At 38.2% G+C, this 19,151-nt stretch overlaps 1 protein-coding gene across 3 annotated transcripts in view; it reads left to right on the plus strand.

The window, feature by feature from the left end:
* Nucleotides 1–18,677, plus strand: part of RALYL (RALY RNA binding protein like) — a 375,282-nt gene extending 356,605 nt beyond the window's left edge. For all 3 annotated transcript variants that reach the window (XM_027659107.1, XM_027659108.1, XM_027659110.1), the window contains one exon: nt 17,688–18,677. In XM_027659107.1, the coding sequence (XP_027514908.1) occupies nt 17,688–17,705 (18 nt within the window). In that variant the 3' untranslated portion in view covers nt 17,706–18,677. The remainder of the gene's footprint in view (nt 1–17,687) is intronic.
* Nucleotides 18,678–19,151: the final 474 nt, after the last annotated feature.

Raw genomic sequence — 19,151 nt, forward strand, 5'->3', positions numbered from 1 at the left:
AATGTCATGGCCATCCACAGAAAGGGCTGCAAGGAGGACTCAAGAAACTATAGGCCCATCAGCCTGACCTCAGTGCCTGGTAAGGTTATGGAGAAGATTGTCCTAAGTGCAATCACAGAACACCTACAAGATGGACAAGAGATCAGACCCAGACAGCACAGGTTTAGGAAGGGCAGGTCCTATCTGACCAACCTGATCTCCTTTTATGATCAGGTGACCCGCCTGGTGGTTGTGGACATAGTCTATCTGGACTTCAGCAAAGCCTTTGACACCATCTGCCACAGCATACTCCTGAAAAAGCTGGCAGCCCGCAGCTTGGACAGGGGCACTCTGTACTAGGTTAGGAACTGGTTGGAGGGCCAGGCCCAGAGAGTGGTGGTGAACTGTGCTGCATCCAGTTGGCAACCAGTTACTAGTGGTGTCCCCTAGGGATCAATGTTGGACCCAGTCCTGTTTAATATTTTTATTGATGATCTGGATGAGGGAATTGAGTGTACCATTAGCAAATTTGCAGATGACACCAAGTTAGGGGGGAGTGTTGATCAGCTGGATGGCAGGAGGGCTCTTCAGAGGGACCTGGACACGCTGGAGAGATGGTCTGATTCCAACAGGATGAGGTTCAACAAGGCCAAGTGCCAGGTCCTGCACTTTGACCACAACAACCCCATGCAGCACTACAGGCTGGTGAGTGGCTGGAGAGCAGCCAGGCAGAAAGAGATCTGGGAGTGTGGACTGACAGGAAGTTGAACCAGCAGTGTGCTCAAGGGCCAAGGCGGCCAATGGCATCCTGGCCTGGATCAGGAACAGTGTGGCCAGCAGGACCAGGGAAGTATTTCTTCCCCTGAACTCAATGCTAGTGAGGTCACACCTGGAGTACTGTGTCCAGTTCTGGGCCCCTCAGTTCAGGAAGGATATTGTGGTGCTGGAGAAAGTCCAGAGAAGAGCAATGAGGCTGGTGAAGGGACTGGAGCACAAATCCTGTAAGGAGAGGCTGAGGGAGCCGGGGTTGTTCAGCCTGGAGAAGAGGAGGCTCAGGGGAGACCTCATCACTCTCTACAACTCCCTGAAAGGAGGTTGTAGCCAGGTGGGAGTTGGTCTCTTCTCCCAGGCAACCAGCAGTAGGACAAGAGGGTATGGTCTTAAGCTCTGCCAGGGGAGGTTTAGGTTGGATATTAGGAAGAAATTTTTTTACAGAGAGAGTAATCAGACATTGGAATGTGCTGCCCAGGGAAGTGGTGGATTCTCCGTCCCTGGAGGTTTTTAAGATGAGACTGGATGTGGCACTCAGTGCCATGGTCTAGTAACCATGGTGGTGATGGATCAAGGATTGGATTTGATGGTCTCAGAGGCCTTTTCCAACCTGGTTGATTCTATGATTTTGTGACTCTATGATCTTTTAACACGCACTGTAGAACAAATGACATTATACTTTTTTCTCAAAGGGACAGGTTCTCCTGTGCAAGTATGAGGGATGTCTGTAAGAAGCTGTCACTCTGAATTTGTAGGAATCTGAAATATTGTAATTAATAAATAATTGTAAACATATTCTCCCACCATGGCTAATACCTGACCAGGTGAAGTGATATTAGCAATAGGGGTGATCACAGTTTAACAAGACTGGTAGGTTTTACAGTAATTAGGCACTAGACTCCTATTAGACAACTCAGTGGGGATATTGACATACAGTGTATTAGCCTCTGATTGCTCAGTACTGTTGTTTCACTCTGTGGGTATGACATATTTAGCATGTATCTACACTATATAATGACACATGAGGTAGAAGAATTTTTTCATCTCTCAGAGGCCTCAGTAGGAAAAGGTCTAAAAAGCAAGCAGCATAGAAAGCCTTCATTAACTGTGAAAGTCTAGAATTGGCACAGCCATGTTTGCACACCACTGCTTCCAAGTTAAAAGATCTTTCCAAAATTTATCTTATGGGATTAGTTGAAGTGGTAGTGTTTTGCAGACACAGTTCCAAACACAGCTCAGAGGTCTGAGACACACAGCTAAGGCATGGTGGGGAACTATTTCCAGTTTCAATGCATGTCATTACTGACCACATGACTGCTGGGAGGAGACAGCTCACTGCACGTAGACAGTGGTGTCCTCTGCACCCTAACATGGGTGCTATCCCCCCAGTCCTGACATGATGGCAGCAAGAAAAGACCAAGGAAGAGGACTCATGTGCATTGCCTCGATCAGGTACAGCCTGGTCCAATGGCAGGGCAGTGGAGCCAGCCAGCCTCATGCCTTCCACCTTCGGAAAGGCTGGGACCCTCCAACTGAGAAGTTGTTAGTATTGTAAACTTTAAAGCTTAGAACCAATATTGACAGTCATGTAAAATTCCTGTGCTTTTCATCCTCCCTTATCATTTCCATCAGCCTTTGGAAGAGGTCACTTCACCTTAGTTTCCTGCCTGCTATGATGGGGTAATAACACTTTCCTTTGTAAAGCCTGCAGAGAACAGTGAACACAAAACTGCAATGGATAGGATAAAGGATTGTTTGGAAAAGGATTACTTCAAAGACATCTCAGGCTATCAATGTTTTCCACAGAAAGGCAATTATAAATTGAATTATGTGTCTTTCATTTATCATGGCTAGGGTTTGCAAATGAAGATTTGGGAAGGGCACTACCCACATTTGTTACAAGTGTGTTGGTGGCTAAAAAGGCCACCATGAGATAGACATGTCCGGTTGCAAAAGGCACAGCAGAAAGACTCCTTAGGTGGTATATTCTGCAAGGCACGATTATTTCTGCGTTGTCTTTTCTCCTCAAGAGTGATCCTGTGTGCTTTCTCAAAAGCATATATAGTGTGTCTCCAGACCTCCCAACTGGAGGCCAGAGTAGACCAGTTATGTTGATCAATATGGCCAAGGCTGAGATGTTGTTTCAAGGAGTCCTTGTATCTTCTCTTGGGGGCTCCTCTCTTGCGGCAGCTCGTGGCAAGTTCACCATAAAGCAAGATCTTAGGGAGGTGGTGGTCCTTCATCTGCCCAACGCAGCTTTGTTCTCAGCAACATGGCCTCAATACTTGTGATTGCTGCTTGTTATATTAGTCACATAATCTGACCAGTGAATGTTTAGGAATTGTACAGAGGCAGCGTTGATGGAAGTGTTCTAGGAGACACAGGTGGTGGCGGTAGATGACCCAAGATTCAGATCCATATAAGAGAGTGGACAGCACTATGGCTCTGTAAACACTGATCTTTGTACTTTTCTTCAGGTGTTTATTTTGCCAAACTCTTTTATGAAACTTTCCGAAGGCACTATATGCCTTTGGTAACCTGTTGTCTATCTCTCCGTCAATCTTACCGTCCATATCGATGAGGCTACCTAGGTAATTAAACTGCTGAACTGATTTGAGCTCTGATCAGCCAATGGTGATATGGGGATGATGGAAGACTTCCTGAGGTGCCAGTTGATAGAGAACTTCTGTCTTCTTTAAGCTGACTTCCAGCCCAAAGAGCTCAGCAGCATCTGCAAAGCAGGATGTTAAACGCTGCAGAGCTGCTTCTGTGTGGGCAACAAGGGCGGCGTCATCAGCATAAAGCAGCTCCTGGACAAGATGATTTAAGGTCTTGGTGTGGGCCTTCAGTCGCCTTAGGTTGAAAAGGCTTCCATCAGTACGGTATCGAATGAAGATACCGTTCTGATCATCGAGGTCTGCCGTGGCCCTTTGGAGCATCATGCTGAAAAAGACTGTGAATAGGGTTGGTGTGAGAACACAGCCTTGTTTCACACCATTAGTTATTGGAAAGGGCTCAGAAAGTGCATTGCCAAACACTTACTTTCATCTATACTTTTTACCCAAACAGTCAGCAGTATTAACCAGTACTTTTATGATCTGAAGCTAGTAGTTTTTCATGCAGATTGTAATTTAGACTGTACGTACATATACTTATGTAGATATAATGGCCAATTCCTATAAGCTTTGTTTTCTACTCCAGTCACTGATAGTTGTATAAAGGAAAAGTCAGTATCAATACTATCAAATTTATAGTGAACACCCCAGAAGGAATACTTGGAATTTCATTCGGCTTCTACCAATTCTGTGCCCTGTTATCTGAAATTGCCCTCTGTTTTGTGAAAAGTAAAGTAGATGTATAAACTCGTTATAAAGCAAGAAGTCCTAACCGCTGTTGTTATTCTGTTTTATAAAGACTAAATTATTTAGGACAAGAGTTGACTAATAGTAAATGTGTCATTTTGGAATGGAGCCAGTTACAAGTCTTTTGGGGGGAAAAAAAAGGTTTTTAAAGCAAGAAAAGTGTTAAATGTGAAATAATTAAGACAAACTTTCCATGGGTAAAATCATAACCTTGGACTCAGAATAATAAATACCCTTCCAAAGGACATTGCTTAATGAAATCTATAATGTTTTCCGAATATATAGCTAAAGGGATTTAGGACAATGATTAAAAAATATTTTCTTTCATCACTAAGGCCAGCAGAGGAAATAGAAAAATATTTTAAACGGGCATAACTAATGCCCTGAAGTCCGTTCAGCACAAAAATTTAGTTGTGAGTCCACTAGCATGAAAAATATTATTAGAGGGAGAGAGGAACATGACTTAAATTTAGATCTTAACCTTTATTGAGTTCTTTAGATTTAGCAGTAAATCTTCTGCCAAGCCATTTGCCCAAAACCTCCTGCAGGTTTGCTGAACAGAATTCTGTTGCCCTAAGGCTGTCAGTAAAGGAAAGTGTTCCAGAAGGACATACTCACTGCCATAATCCACATGCTGCCAGAATGGAGCTTCTAGATCTGCATATGTGTGTCTGCATCTTTGCACCAGAGGAGTCAAAAATATATTTTTCTCTGTTTCTAATTCTAATTTGCAAAGGGAGTGACTATGCAGGATGTGTGCTGTAGGTTTAGGTGGTAGGATCAGTTCTCTAAATTCACATGGTGCCTATTTAGAGGAACAGGTTACTGCACACTGAGTCATGTCATCTGTCCTCGTGCCTGCTTTCAGCCTAGATCAACTGTAAAGAAAGACAGAGTAGTTTAGCCTGTAGTCTGAGTTAAGTCAGGCATTGATTTAAGGACCCTTCAGACTCTTCAGTTAGCTGCCTGGCTGCACACACAAAACAACATCACATTCAACATCTGCACATCTTCTTCGTCCACCATCTACACCAGGATGTTGTTCATCCTTGCATTGTAATTTTCTATGGACTAAAGACATGCCAGCAAACAGTTATTTTGGCTCAGCTGAAGTGTGAAAAACTTTTACGCCACAATAACTTGATTGTCCATCTGAACTTTAATTCAAGATATGCTGCATTTGAAGCACCTGTTGCAGTCATCAAACATCATCTCTTAGGAAAGTTTCTTTTGTACCATTTGCCCACAAATGCCTCTCAGTATCTCCAGAACTGCAGACACTCCAGCTTGAGGATCTTTATAAAAAAACTCCCAAAGAATTTTCCTGCATTAACATACTGAAGAGGTCTTTAAATAGTGATTTCAGATACATGATCCATCTATGTATGGATATGTCAAATTGTTGGTTTGAACTCATTCAGTGAAATTTGCCATAATCTTCTCACCCAACTTCTCTTCCACCTTGGTCCCTCACGCCCCCTTGTACAAGGGCATGCATATATTGTAGTTATATATGTATAAAATAGTCACTGACTTGGAATGTAGCTCCTAAGCTTACTTTACAATTCACATCACTAAACCAACCATCAGAGGTAGCTGGAGGGGTTGAGAACTTCAGGTCTGTTTTCTTCACTTCTTTTAGGTAAAAAAACAAGTATTTGGTTATCCCAGATTTTACTAGACCCATAATTCAGGCTTTCTATCTGCTCCTAACATTAAACAGTTTCTAGTAACAGTGAATTTAAAATTTCTTTGTTTCTTCCTAGTGCAAACATATCCATGCGTTCCTTTTACTTTAAGCTGTCCCTCAACAGTGTTGTGAAGAAACAACATACCTATGCAGCTTCCCATACTGTCTTACAGAAAACAAGTTCCTATGAAAAAAGATCTTCATGTTTGCTAGGTTCAGTTCACACACAAATCACAAACTGGTCACAAATCATTGGAACACAAATCATAAGTGATATCAAGCAGGTTTTAGGTGTCTGCCATGTCTTTAAATTGTAAGTAGTGGGAAGGAAACCAAATAACCCCCTCTTAATACTGAGGCTGCACAATGAAAAACAGCAAAGTCACCTTTGCAACAGCAGTCCAACACGTTATGATATTTGAGAAGCTGCTTGTCCTCAGTCTCTCCATAACAAGCCACTTCTTACTAGAGGTAGCATTAACAGAGTGTGGCAGGACTGAGAGCTTGCAGGAAAAATGTCTCTGAGTTAGAATGTGTGGTGGTTCCCCTACTCTGCTGATTTAGTAGCTGGACAACCCAGTGCAGCCCCAGAACATTTAATATATCTTCTTTGAACTTGTTTCAAAGGGTGCTAATCAATCATTGAGGAAGCACTGATCAAGTTATCGCAATCCTCTTGTAAACAGCATAGTTGTTGTTTGCATTCAATTAGTTACCTGAAAGCCTGAAGTACAGTAAATTTAAAAAAAAAAAAAAAATCACTCTCAGCTAATGCTCAGTACAATACCGACAAAATAATTAATTGGAATGAGTTATACACAAGCACTCTTATCTGTATTACACTTGCCTGAGAATAAGAGTTTCTACCAAACTGTCAACCTTTCATAATAGATAACTATAATATTAACAGTACAGTAGTGGTTTAGTAGTTAAGTATTCAGTAGAGCAGTGTTTTCTGGTAGAGCATGTGATCAAAGTTAAGATATAACTGATTTATCGTGTCATAATTCAGATGAGACTCTGCTTAGTGCTTAGTTGGAATTTGAAGGATATATTCACAGTCACAGCATTGTGTTTTTATGCCGTTGTGGCTATGTTAAAAGTAATAAAGCCACAGGAGCATTATTAGATGGGACTTGCATAATAATGAGTCAATTTTAATGAGATGTCTTAAGAGGTATTTTTATTAACTTATTTTAGAACCCAAGATACAGAGACTGTAAGAGGCCCAGTTTTGGTTACACTGTAGATTTACAGCAGTTATTTCAACAACTATTATAGTTCTCTTGTTATTAAGTATATTTCAGCTATATTTACCTCTCAGGGGTATTTAATTTCTTACTCTTGTCCTTTTCTCTGCCTCCACACTGCATGTTTTCAGTCTATCAGATTTGTTTCTAATGTCTGAAAAAGAATCATGTTTCAAACATGAATAACAGAAACTACCACAGACATAAAACTCAGAATAATCCTCTTGCTGCACTGAGTTTCACTACGCAAAAGTAAAGCCATTATGATAAAATAATAGCTATATTTCTTGTAGGAATTGATGCAATTACTATTTAAATCAAAGGAACCAACTACTTCTTTGGCTAAAGCTCATCAAAAACATTTCCCTCTTGTCGTAAATGTGTGATTTAGATTGCTGAAAGGTATTAGCAAAGGTATTAGCAAAGACGGTTTTAATATTACGTTGTAAAAGTGTGACTTAGCAAAGTTCAGTGATAAAGTTCACTTTAATACTGTATAGAACAATCATTTGAAAAATGATTCAAAACTACCAAGACACAAATCAGAGTTACCAAGACACAAATCAGTTACCAAGGCACAAATCAGAGTTATCATACCAAAAGGTTTTGTGTAATATCAGTCACGCACCAACCATCTACTCTTGATAAATGGTCTATGTGCCTCAAGGAGTAACCTTGAGAGGCATCCCAGCTCAAGGGGAGACCACCACCATGCAGCCAGGCTGCTTGGCTGGGAGAGCTCAAAGAAGGTTCACTTAAGCTGTCGTATTTGTGGAATAAACTGGTTGGATTGTAGTCAAGTTACTTGCAATGAGAAAGATATGCCTGGGGTTCCTTGTACCCACAACTTGCTTTGTGCCTTGTTAAATGAGTCTTGGAAAAGTTTCCTGCTGTTCATGTGTTAATTGCATGACAGGTGTTTCAAGCTCATACACACCAATGCTCACTGTGTCACTGTTTGCCTTCATGGGCCTTCAGAGAACAGACTGCAACTAGAAGAGTTCTTGGCTGGGCTATGGCTCAAGCATTTACCTCTTTTGAAGTCTAAGCCAAACTATCATGAGTTTGGTTAAGGGGTTGAGTGTGTCCATCACAGCCCTCCTATAAGTAGCTAAAGGGAAATTAATTTAATAGCAAATCTGTATGAAGCTGAGAAACTTTCCTTGCTTTTATCATTTTGTATGAAATTCAACAATGAGAATACTCAACTGAGAGTAGAATAAAAACCTACAGAAAAACAACAAAAATTTCTCTGATATATTTCATCTAGTTTAAACCCAGTTTTGCATATCTCAAATAGCAAGACTGACCAAATAGGTGACTATGTGATAGTATTGATAGTACCTAATGTATTATTGTAATTAAATGAGAATTTGATTGCCCTTTTAGAGGCATTGTTTTTCTGTCCATAGCATGAAGACAGACAAGACTGACTTTTTTTATAAGCCAAATTAGGCTAATTAGTCTTGTTGCAAAGATCAACAGGTACTGTGACAACTTATACAGGGTACTACTAATTAATGGCAATGGCTGAAGCAATGTTGTGCTAGAAATCTTATTCAGCTCACTTTAAAAATCACTAAGACCAAGCAAAATTTTGTCTTTTCTATGCACTGAACATTTTAGACTTCACTGAAATCTTGCTTTCAGTATCAGGAGAAACATGATGCTCTTCATTCCTAAGACAAATGAATAGGTAAAGATTGTGTTCACTTGATAAATATCAGTGCAAGATGTTCGTACTTGAGCAAGCTAAGAAAGTCATTAGGTGCAGCATACCCGACAGATAGTAATTTGTTGTACCTTCTAAAGCTGCAGTAAATCTAATAACCTGTGACTGAAAAAATGAAAAAAATAATAAAAGCATGCCATGAAATCAAAAAATGTAAGAAACTTCCTGACATGGCCTTTTGTTATATTTAATGTATGCAGTAGCACAGTAGGTATGTTTGCTGCTCACCCACTGTCGTGTGAGTCATTGGAAGGGCCTTGCTACTAGCTCCTCCTCATCATTTTTCCTGGCAGTCGATTTATCAGAAGACGACTTCCTAAGTGGTGTTCAGGGTTTTAACTAGGTTACTTCTGACTGACTACAAAATATTTTTCAAATTATTATTTAAATCTTATTCTCCACATATCACATGGGAACATGCAGAAAATGTAAGCAGTATTATCACACATTTTGTGTCTCTTTCTACTAGACTTTCCTGCCTGTAATTGCACTTCTCTAAAACAAATAAACAAAATAATTTTCTTGAATTCACATCTATTCCTGTGAATCTATATTCTGTAATATATAATCTATATTACATTAACTCATCTCTGATTTAACATGTGACCTTAATATTCAATGTTAGTAGCCTCAATATATTTATTCAATCTTAGTAGATCAGAATTAGCTCCACAGATTTTTCTAGACTAAAATTTATGAGCGTAGAGTCAACCTCTGAGTGCAGTGCACAAACAAGGACAGCCAAACACCTACCACCCAGAAGCAAGCATGGCTTTTTATTCAGGTGAAGATGATGGTGACTTACAGAAAATTTCATAAGCTTCTGCTGTACCTTATGGCAGGGAAAGAAACACCAGATTTAATTGAAGTAAGTCGTAACACTTTAAATATGAAGACTGATTTCAGTTTCCACCCATCAATATTTTTGCCAATGTAATTTTAACTAATTCTGGTGGAGTAGCTCTTTTTTTACTTCCCTGTACTTTGGTTGACTCCAGTAAACTTTGATTGACTTGTTGAAGTTGCTGGGTTGGGTTTGGTTCACCCATTATTTGGAACCAACATTCCCCAGCCCTGTGTAGGGAGAACAGACATCAAAATAGTAACCTAATATAGCTACCAAAGCAGCAGTATGAGGTACGCTGGGAAAGTGGTGGATGGGAAGGGGGACACTGGTGTTTTCTAGGCTCTCACTGGGACACTGAAATCCTCTGGAACAACTCAGGCCAGCCACTGGGCCTGTGTTTGGCTATGGATTTGAGTCTATCAGCTTAATCATCAAATCCTTAGATTTAACTGAAATTGAGCAATTGTCATGGTTCACATATTTTTTCTGGTGTGTCAGTCTTTGAAAGTAAATAGCTTTAGTTCCCCTGGGAAACACTCATTTCACAGGCTTTATCAGTATGCTTGAGCCTTGAGAATGCTGAATGAAAAATCCTCAGAGGAAACATTTTTCTGTTCAAAGTCTTAACGAGAGTAAATAGGTGTAAACAATGAAAGCCAAAAGGTTATTTTTCCATATTAAAAGGCAGAAATTTAAAACATTTTTATTTTTTCAAGACAAATTGCAGAGCCACTGCAGTTAGTGACCCAAAAGGTTTCCATTTTTTGAGAAAATATAAATGTGTTACCAAGAAGATTTTCTGCATGATTAATATCAAAACATGAAAGGCAGATTGAATTTATCCGTACATCGGCATTTATAGACCTTAGAGAAGGGAAGTTATTTAGAAGGTGATAGAACTGTAATTGCCATTTCAACAGAAAAGCAATCAGTGAAGAATAAAACAAGCTCAGTCTCCCAAAATGAAGATTTGGAAGCTAATCAAATGCCATTTCAGTCAGCCTGTCATGATGCTATGTGTATCTAAGTTTCCAAATTGTTGTTGCTGTTGATTTCTGAAACTATACTACAGTTTTGTAGTCTTTCAAAATGAGTAAGGTGTTTTCCAGACCAAATAAGCAGAGAATTAAAAGACTAAATTCTTCTCTACTTTCTCTTTCCAGGTTTATACTAATTCCTTCTCAGTTATTAAGTGATTCTGCACCATTTGCAGACCACAATATAACCCCAAGTCCAGCATTTTGCTTTGTAACTTTTATTTTAAAATTAGCGTCTCTTGAAATCCTCATAAAACCAAAATTTTATGTACTACTATGCACAGTGCATTAAAATAAGTATTAGGCAGGAAGATACAAAGCAAAACCTGTTTAAAATAGGACCAGCTTTTATTGTTATTTCCACCTTGATCACATTCCTTCACCAAGTCTTTCATGGATGACGGTTTTAAGCAAGTAACTCTACATCCTGTATGTTTCATTGACTATCCAAATTCATTATACTGTCACCATTTAAATATCCATTGTGCATCACTGTTAGACTCATTCAGCTCCTTCTTCCTCTGGTTTACTCTGGGTTTTCTTGGCATCTCTGTCTCATGCTATATGCTTCCAACCACTTCTTCCAGCAAGCTGTTCTCCCCATTTTTTCTCTAATTATTTGTTTTTTATCTCACTCCACCTGGTCTTTTAGTTGAGTAAAACTTCTGCCTCCAAGTAAATGAAAAATCTCTGATTGATTTGACAGGACACTCAACATCTCAATACCATCACTGTGTACAGTATTTTTTTTTTCCTACAATGGGTACACTCAGGTTTTTGATACCTATCTAAACTCTAATTTGGCAATACTGTGAAAGTTTAGTAGGTGCTTTCTGTGGAATTAGTTTAAGGTAGATCTCCTAGTAAGCTCCTGTTTTCATATATTTTAAAACCACAATATTTAAAATGTAGACATAATGAATGTCCTCAGGGTACAAATTTTAGTAGTTCCTTTATGCATTAAGCTGTGTGTTCAAACCGGTATCCTTGGCAGTGGTAGGACAGGAACTATTGCCTTTAACATTATTACTAATTGGATCACCACCTCACACTAGAGAATTCCCTACTCTTCACATCAAGGAAAGGTTAATTCAGTAGGAATTTTGTTCTACAGCTTTCTGGCAGCACCCTGTGGCCTAAAACCATCTTCTCTATAGCATTTAGGGTGATAAAGGGCAATGATTATTATGAATCCTGATAGGTCTCAGACTTGCTTCTCGTGGAACATGCACAATCCCAAGAAGCAGACAACACCTAATGATCTTCAAGGAGAGTCATACCTTTGAGAATTTGCTATGAATATCCACTCATATGCAGGGTTAAACAAAATTGGAACTTTTTTCTCTACTGTGTTTGGTACTGGATACCTCAAGGCACACTGGTACAGACAGAGGAAACTCTGTGGACAGCATCAGGAGGCCTTACTGCCAAAAGCAGTCTAGCAGGAGAAAAACACAGATTAAAGTAAGGTACACTGATCTGCTTCTTTCCCTCATAGCTCCTCTCAGGCTCTCAAATAACCATGGTGACTCTAATCCCAAAGTCATTCCTTCAGTCTCACACCTGATCATCATCCCAATTGCAGTACGTCCTCACTGGCACTCCCCAAATATTGGATCCTCTCTCCACCACTACACCCAAAAGTATCCATCACAATTCTGCCTACACAGGACTCAGAAGAGATATGTTGGTCTAGGGGAAAAAACAGTATCTGATAGGGCTATCTTATTCTTCCTGTTGATTTTTTTCAGGCAAACAATCGAAACAGAGCATTTTAATACAAAGGGGATAGAAGCTTGTTTTCACTGATAAGTGAAACAGTCATTCTCACATGTACTCACATAAGTACTAACTCTTCGAAGTAATTAGGCTGTTCACTGAACAGAAAAACGATTCTGTAGTGTTTTCAGCAATTAAAGTATGATTGACAGAGTGCAAAGATAATGATTAGGTTTCATCGTTTGAAGAAAGATTTAAAGAAGGTGCAACCAGTTCTTGCAATTATTCTTTATTAATATTTATCAAACTGTACAATCCCTCTATTTGTTAAATCCAGTGAATCTTCTATCACTAGCTCATTATAAACAGTTTTGCTTTAGTGCCATAATTTTGTCATGTTTTACAAGGGTTACAGCTGACAGCAGCAAGTGTGTAACATACATTCACATTCCCCTGCTCACATCTACTGAACTGAGCATTTATACTTCATATGTGGGCATTAAACTAAATATATAACTGTTCCTGAATTAGAGATTTCCCACTTTAAATCAAGGGACTAAGTACAAGATGTACAGCTGGGAAGTCAATGTGATAGCTAATACAAATTCAAGGTTCCTTGGTAAGCCCTACTCATTCCTTATGGTTTTCTGCTGATGATGAAGAATGATGTGAAAAAGTCAGCAAATGAGCATGCCCCCATGCTACCTCTCAAACATAAATTACTGGTTTTGCACTCAGTGCAAGCTGCCTGCTTAAGAGAAAAGGCAGAGAAACTCAAGTTATGTCTTGAGTTAGACATAGCAAATAAACAGAATTACAATTTGCACTGCTACTCTTTGTACTGCATTCTGATTTTTCTCATTTTATGTAAATGTCTAGATCAATAATGGCTAATTAAGTTTGGTTGCTTTGTTGGGATTTTTTAAAAATGCCTAATCTGCAAACAGATTGTTTTTCACCTCCTTGGCTGTCCAGAAAGAACATTACATAATAAAAGAAATTATTAGAGATGAAACAGAGTATGCTATCCTAGAGGGTGTAAGAACAGCATCTGTGGACCTAGATTCAGTTGTAGAGATAACAGTATAGTGAACCTCAGATGCAATCAAAGTAATCATGCTACAATTGCAGTTTGAGGTAGTGCAAGAATGAGGGTCAGTGTTGGGAGTGAAAGAATATCACACCTACTGCATTTTAATGGGACTTACAGTTGTTTTGCAGAAAGTGATGTATGGCAGTCACATCATCATCATGGCTAGGCTTCGCGAACGAAGATTTGGGAAGGCACTATCCACATTTAGCCTAGTCAGACACCAACAGAAACCTAGAAAGGTGTCAGGCATAAAGTTTCCTACTTAACAGGAGCCTGCAAGAGGTAGATGTGCAATTTTACCAAAAAGTAGTCAGCAGTAGCTTGAGATGCCTCCATTACAGTTATCGAACTCAGAATTCCAGTCATGAGAACAGGTTTGTCTGTCAAGGAAAAAGAGGTAGGAGAGCAAGAGGGAGGATACTTGAGTTTTTGGGTTTCAAGTTCATGTGTATATGTGCACCATCATCTAACCATTCACTTTTTAGATGCATTTTCTGGGAATTTCTAAGATTAATGTAATCACAAAAGACATTCAGAGCCATTGATTGTTTAAAAACATGCATTTTGTCAGATTAAAATCTTGCATATACTTGTTGGATGCTCCTATTGCTTAGAACTACTGTAGGGTAATATAGTAAAGTCTGTAACAACCATATTCTATGGGACTTTTCTTTAAACATTTTCCTAATATACTACAAGGGAAGATGTTAATCATGTAAACCTTTTCTGTCATTTAGTCATAGTGCATTGCTAATACTCCCTCCCAAGAACATATGCTCAGTTTATGCTCTCATAAAGTAAGATTATTCTTGTACATCTAAGTCCGGAAGATGAGCATGGTAAAGGAAGTCCAGCACACTTTTCCTATAAACCCTGTGAGACAGAAACTAGGTGTTTATTGGGAAGAAGGAGTATAATCCTGTTCTTCTCCCTTTTTCAAACTGCAAGGAAGAACAAATAAATCAGAGCAGGAAAGAGAACAAAACTGTTGTCTCCTTCAGACAGATAAAGTCCATTTGAACGAGTTTAAAAAAGTCAGTAGCTCCCCAACCACAGAAGGGCTGGTCTACCATTGCAGCTTTCAGCTGCTTGGGGAGGCCAGGGAAAGAGGGTTGGTGCATCCTGTTCTGAAAGAATGATGCCTGCAGGTCTTTATCATATATTGAACTTGTCTTCTCATAAAAGACTTTTAGGAGCAATACAGAATGCAAGCTACTCCTACTATGTTGTGTTTCCTGACTACGAAGCACAGAGCATTGAGAAAATGGTCCCCTGGCAGGTGATCTGATGGCTAGACTCTCCCACAAGAAAATGTCCTTTATGTGCACAGCATTCTTAAAAATATACAGACACAAAGATAGGAATTATCTAGGCTTTGAGGGGAGGTAAGTTTTTAACCATTTAACATCTAAAAGGCAAGATGAGAAACTCTACATTTTTACTGAATTTTATGTGATTTACTCCATCATTTTGAATTATTATCGTTTGGGGCCCATTAAGTAGAACTGCACTTTCATTTAGTGAGGTTTTTAATATTTAATGTTGGCTTTCCTATGTTATATACATTGTAATAGCACATAGTTAAAATTAATTTAGTCTAGTATAATTTGCATTTGGTGAAAATGCCAGAAGGATCATACTGGAACTATAATAACAGTAGCAATAGCATTTCTGGAGAACTGAAATAGTGTTATGCCTAAGAAGAGTGTTTTCAGTAGCTCAAGCTCAAAAAGTCATCCAGATAGGGAAAAAAGCAGCAGAAATTTTAGGTGAAAAATGAACCAATAAATATTCCATAACCACTCTCCAGCTTTTTTTCAGATATTATGATGGCAATTAGGACAGAATATACTATTTTTTTGATATTGTCTACAGATGCCAAGTCTGCATGCTCAGTTGGGTTATTCAATTCTTAAAATGCATTATGGTCAAATCACACTTTCTAAAGTGGTTTTTTGTTAGAACTACATCAAATGAAAGCTTTATTGCTGGCTTAAATGTAATTCAGTTCATCCTTGTTGTGTCGGGATGTGTTTTTATATATTAGGTGAAAGAAATGAAAAAATTTTAAAAAAAATTAGTCATTATGAGGGCTTTTTAATATCATCAGCACTACCATAAAGCCAGATGATAAACTGCACACTATTCAGAAGAAAGAAATAGGAGAAAATTAACATTGCCTTAGTCTAGATTAATCATAGTCCAGGATTCCTGTCATTCTATGCAAAAAAAAAGCTTGACTATTTCAGATTTTAAAGTTTCTTCTCAGAATTTAACATTATTTGCATTGAGAGGTAAATATGAAGCCCACATACAGAAGAAAGAATGCAAGATTTTGGACTGGTGTAGTTGGTAAAATCATATCCTTGTTCTAAACAAAAGCAAAGTAGCATTGATGACTTGGATCTATGTGGTTAGCAGTAACATTTCACATTAGTAACCTAATGAAGCTCTTCAGTGTTAGTGAGAGGTAAATGCTTGACAAGTTTATGGTGAGGGGAAAAAGCTTCAATAAATAACTTTAAAATCTGTCTCTCTTCTTGCTTGCATAATTATTACTTTTTATAATGGCTTAATGGAACAGTAAAGCATAGGTGAAAAAAGGCTAGAAAAGAGGAATCCTCTTTGGAGCTAATAGGATGTACAGTGGGTTTTTTACTTCTTCTAAGATGAAAACTACTTAACAGCCATTAGGCCTCTTACAGACTTAAGGGGAGAATTTAAGTGTCTTTTCTCATATAGATAGGTCTGTCTAGGGATCAGACCTAAAATAGGAGAGATGAAGATTTCTCTCTGTGCAAGTAGAGAATAATAGTTTCAGGATGTTTTAACTGAAAGAAGAAAGTTCTGAAATCTCTCACTTGAGCTCTTCTCCCTAATACTGGTTACCCGGGAAGATCACAACCAGAAATCTGTTGCTCTCTTTGCAACAAGGGAAAAATCTGATGCCTGAATGCTTCAAAAGGCAGGAGGCCAGTCCTGCGGGGACTCTGATATTTCTGGTAAAATCCTTTTCACTTGAAAACCATGTTTTCAACAAATTGAAATTTTAACAGAAATTTTCCCTTTTTTTTAATGAGGAAGGAAAAGTCAGACAAAACTCACTGAAGGAGGTGGAAATTGTCTGAAAAGAACATCTGGAGATTTTTCAGGCTTTGATCAGAAGTGCACCAGATTTTGTCAGCTGTATTCTGGTTTAGTTATAGAAAAAGATGGAACCAAAGGTGGGGGGGAATTGACTGAAATATCTTTTTCCTGCCAAAATTGAAAAAACCCCTTGGATTGAAAATTTCAATTTAAAAAAGGAAACCATCTGCTTCTGTAAACATTTTCTAATGACAGTTTTCCAAACAGATGTGATTAGGAAACTATTGTGGGTAGGTGTAGCTGATATATCTTATGCTCCCCTGAAGCATCCCTGAATGCCTAGTTGAAGCTGGTAGTATTAATGGATCACATATCATAGGACTCAGATATTTAGATGATACCTGTTTCTGCCTCTGATGGAAGAATGATCCTCAAAAGCTTTGAATAATACTGGATTTTTGCAGTTTCACAATGTGGCTGGTAAAACAACGAAAGAAATCAGAGGATATACAATTATAGCCTACGGCATGTACACAAGAGCAATAATAAAATGGGCAACAACAAAAGGGAAGCCACTGAGGAAAGATCCATCAATCTGGTAACTATAGGCATTGCTGAAAGCACACAGTCAATAGAAATGGAATAAGGTATATAAATAGTGTGATGGGACTGAAGCAAAGAATTCTACATGCAATTTATTTAGATTGAATGCTATTATGTAACTAAAACATTTCATTGCAAAACAGCTAAGATATATTATTCTATTTTCTGCTGCTAAAATAGACATTATGTAGCAGTTGTTTGCATAGCTTGTTGAGAGCAGGTATACTTCAACCTCAACAGCTCTTACTTGATTCTCTGTTATGATTTTGGTCCATACAGCCTAATTCAGGATTTTTGCACAGTCCTGATTGTCCACTGCTGCAGGAACACTATTCTTCTTTTAGCCTTCGATGGTTTAAGATGGGAAAATCTAATAGATATTGATATTTGATTGATTTATGAAAAAGTGAAATCATAGTCCTCTTTGCTCTTTTCCCCAGCTGTCTTGGCTTCTTTTTGAGGTTCTGCTGGAAGAAATTCTATGCCTTCATACTAAAGTCAACATTTCATTTCTCAGTTTCTACAGATCAAGTGATGAGATGTCATGTGTGAACCCCCTGAAGGCTGAGAAGAGAAACTCTGACTTCCCCACAGAAAATTGTGAACTTCGGTTTCTTACTGGCTAGCAACACCTTTAATTCAATTTGTATGAAACTCAGTTTACTTATTAAAATGGACGTTATTGTTCAAATATTAGAAATTCCATTTCTTATATGTTCTAAGCTGTACAATTGTCAGATTTTTATGGTTTAGATTGTAAATGTGGTTTTCTCTGGCTAATTATTGGTATTATTTTTTTAATTTTGATGTCTTAAAGGCCAATGTACTGTATCATAATAATATGAAGGACATATTTAACAGGTGTGGAAAACACTGTATACAAATGTATATTTCTAAAAGCTATTTTTATGATTAGCATGTTTTACTGTTTTACCATATTTAGAGTCAGGTGATATTGCACTTCTTTGTTTAATGTTTAATTCACACAAGACCATTATGATCAGTGTCACAATTAAATACATTGTACGGTATTTTCCATTATTTTATTTAATTTACTTTTCATTGGAAATAATTATATTTAGTAATAGGATAGCTTCTAAAAAGTGAAAATGTCAAAATAAGAGAGCAATCCTTGACAAACTGTATATTGGATCCTTCTGTAAATCCCTTTCTTCAGATAAGCACTCTCCGTGATGCCATTCATCAGACATTGTTACAGCTGTTCCTGCAAATCTCTAAAGGTTGTTTGTTGTTACCATATGGAAAGTTTCCATGACAGTCAGTCTCCTGTCTAGCCTAGAAAATTACTTATAGCCTGTCAACATCTGACAGCCTGAGTTAGCCTACTTATTACTTTTTGGGTTATTTTCTGGCAGTAGTCTTTCCACTCACAAAATCCTAAATCCCTCCTAAGAGCTTGAAGTTGGAATAATTAATTATTCGAGATGTTGTAGGGGGAATCTCAGTATAGAATTTCCTAATAAATCATAATTCCTTTCAAACAGAATGGATGCATTATTTCTCCTGTGTTACTAAGACATTAAGGGTATCAAAGCATATATGATATGGGTAAAAGGTCTTCTTCTCTGATAAAAGTACCAGCTTGTTCACCACCCCGAAGTCAGACCTCCTTAGCACTGCAGATGACATGAAAAAAGGAATATATCATCTACATCTTTATGTGAGATATACTCCTATAGAAAGAGACATCTTTAAAGTAGTTGCAAGGAGATAAATTATTTAGTAACTACAGCTTTTCAAGAGGGAATAGTATTAACTTAGGAAGTATCTTACGCAGTCAAATGGAGCTCAGACCCAGCTGTGTTCCAGTCTGTTGCCATTCTGGGATCTCCATCTTTGCCTGACAGTTAAAAAAAAGAACTCCAGACCTTAGCAGCTAAAGGGGTATTTTCCCCTTGGCTGACTTAAAAGATGGAAAATTTCATCCAAGGAGATCAGTTCTGATATTGGTATTAATAAA

The sequence above is a fragment of the Corapipo altera genome, unplaced genomic scaffold (assembly GCF_003945725.1).
Source record: "Corapipo altera isolate COAL_440 unplaced genomic scaffold, ASM394572v1 52, whole genome shotgun sequence".
Lineage (NCBI taxonomy): Eukaryota > Metazoa > Chordata > Aves > Passeriformes > Pipridae > Corapipo > Corapipo altera.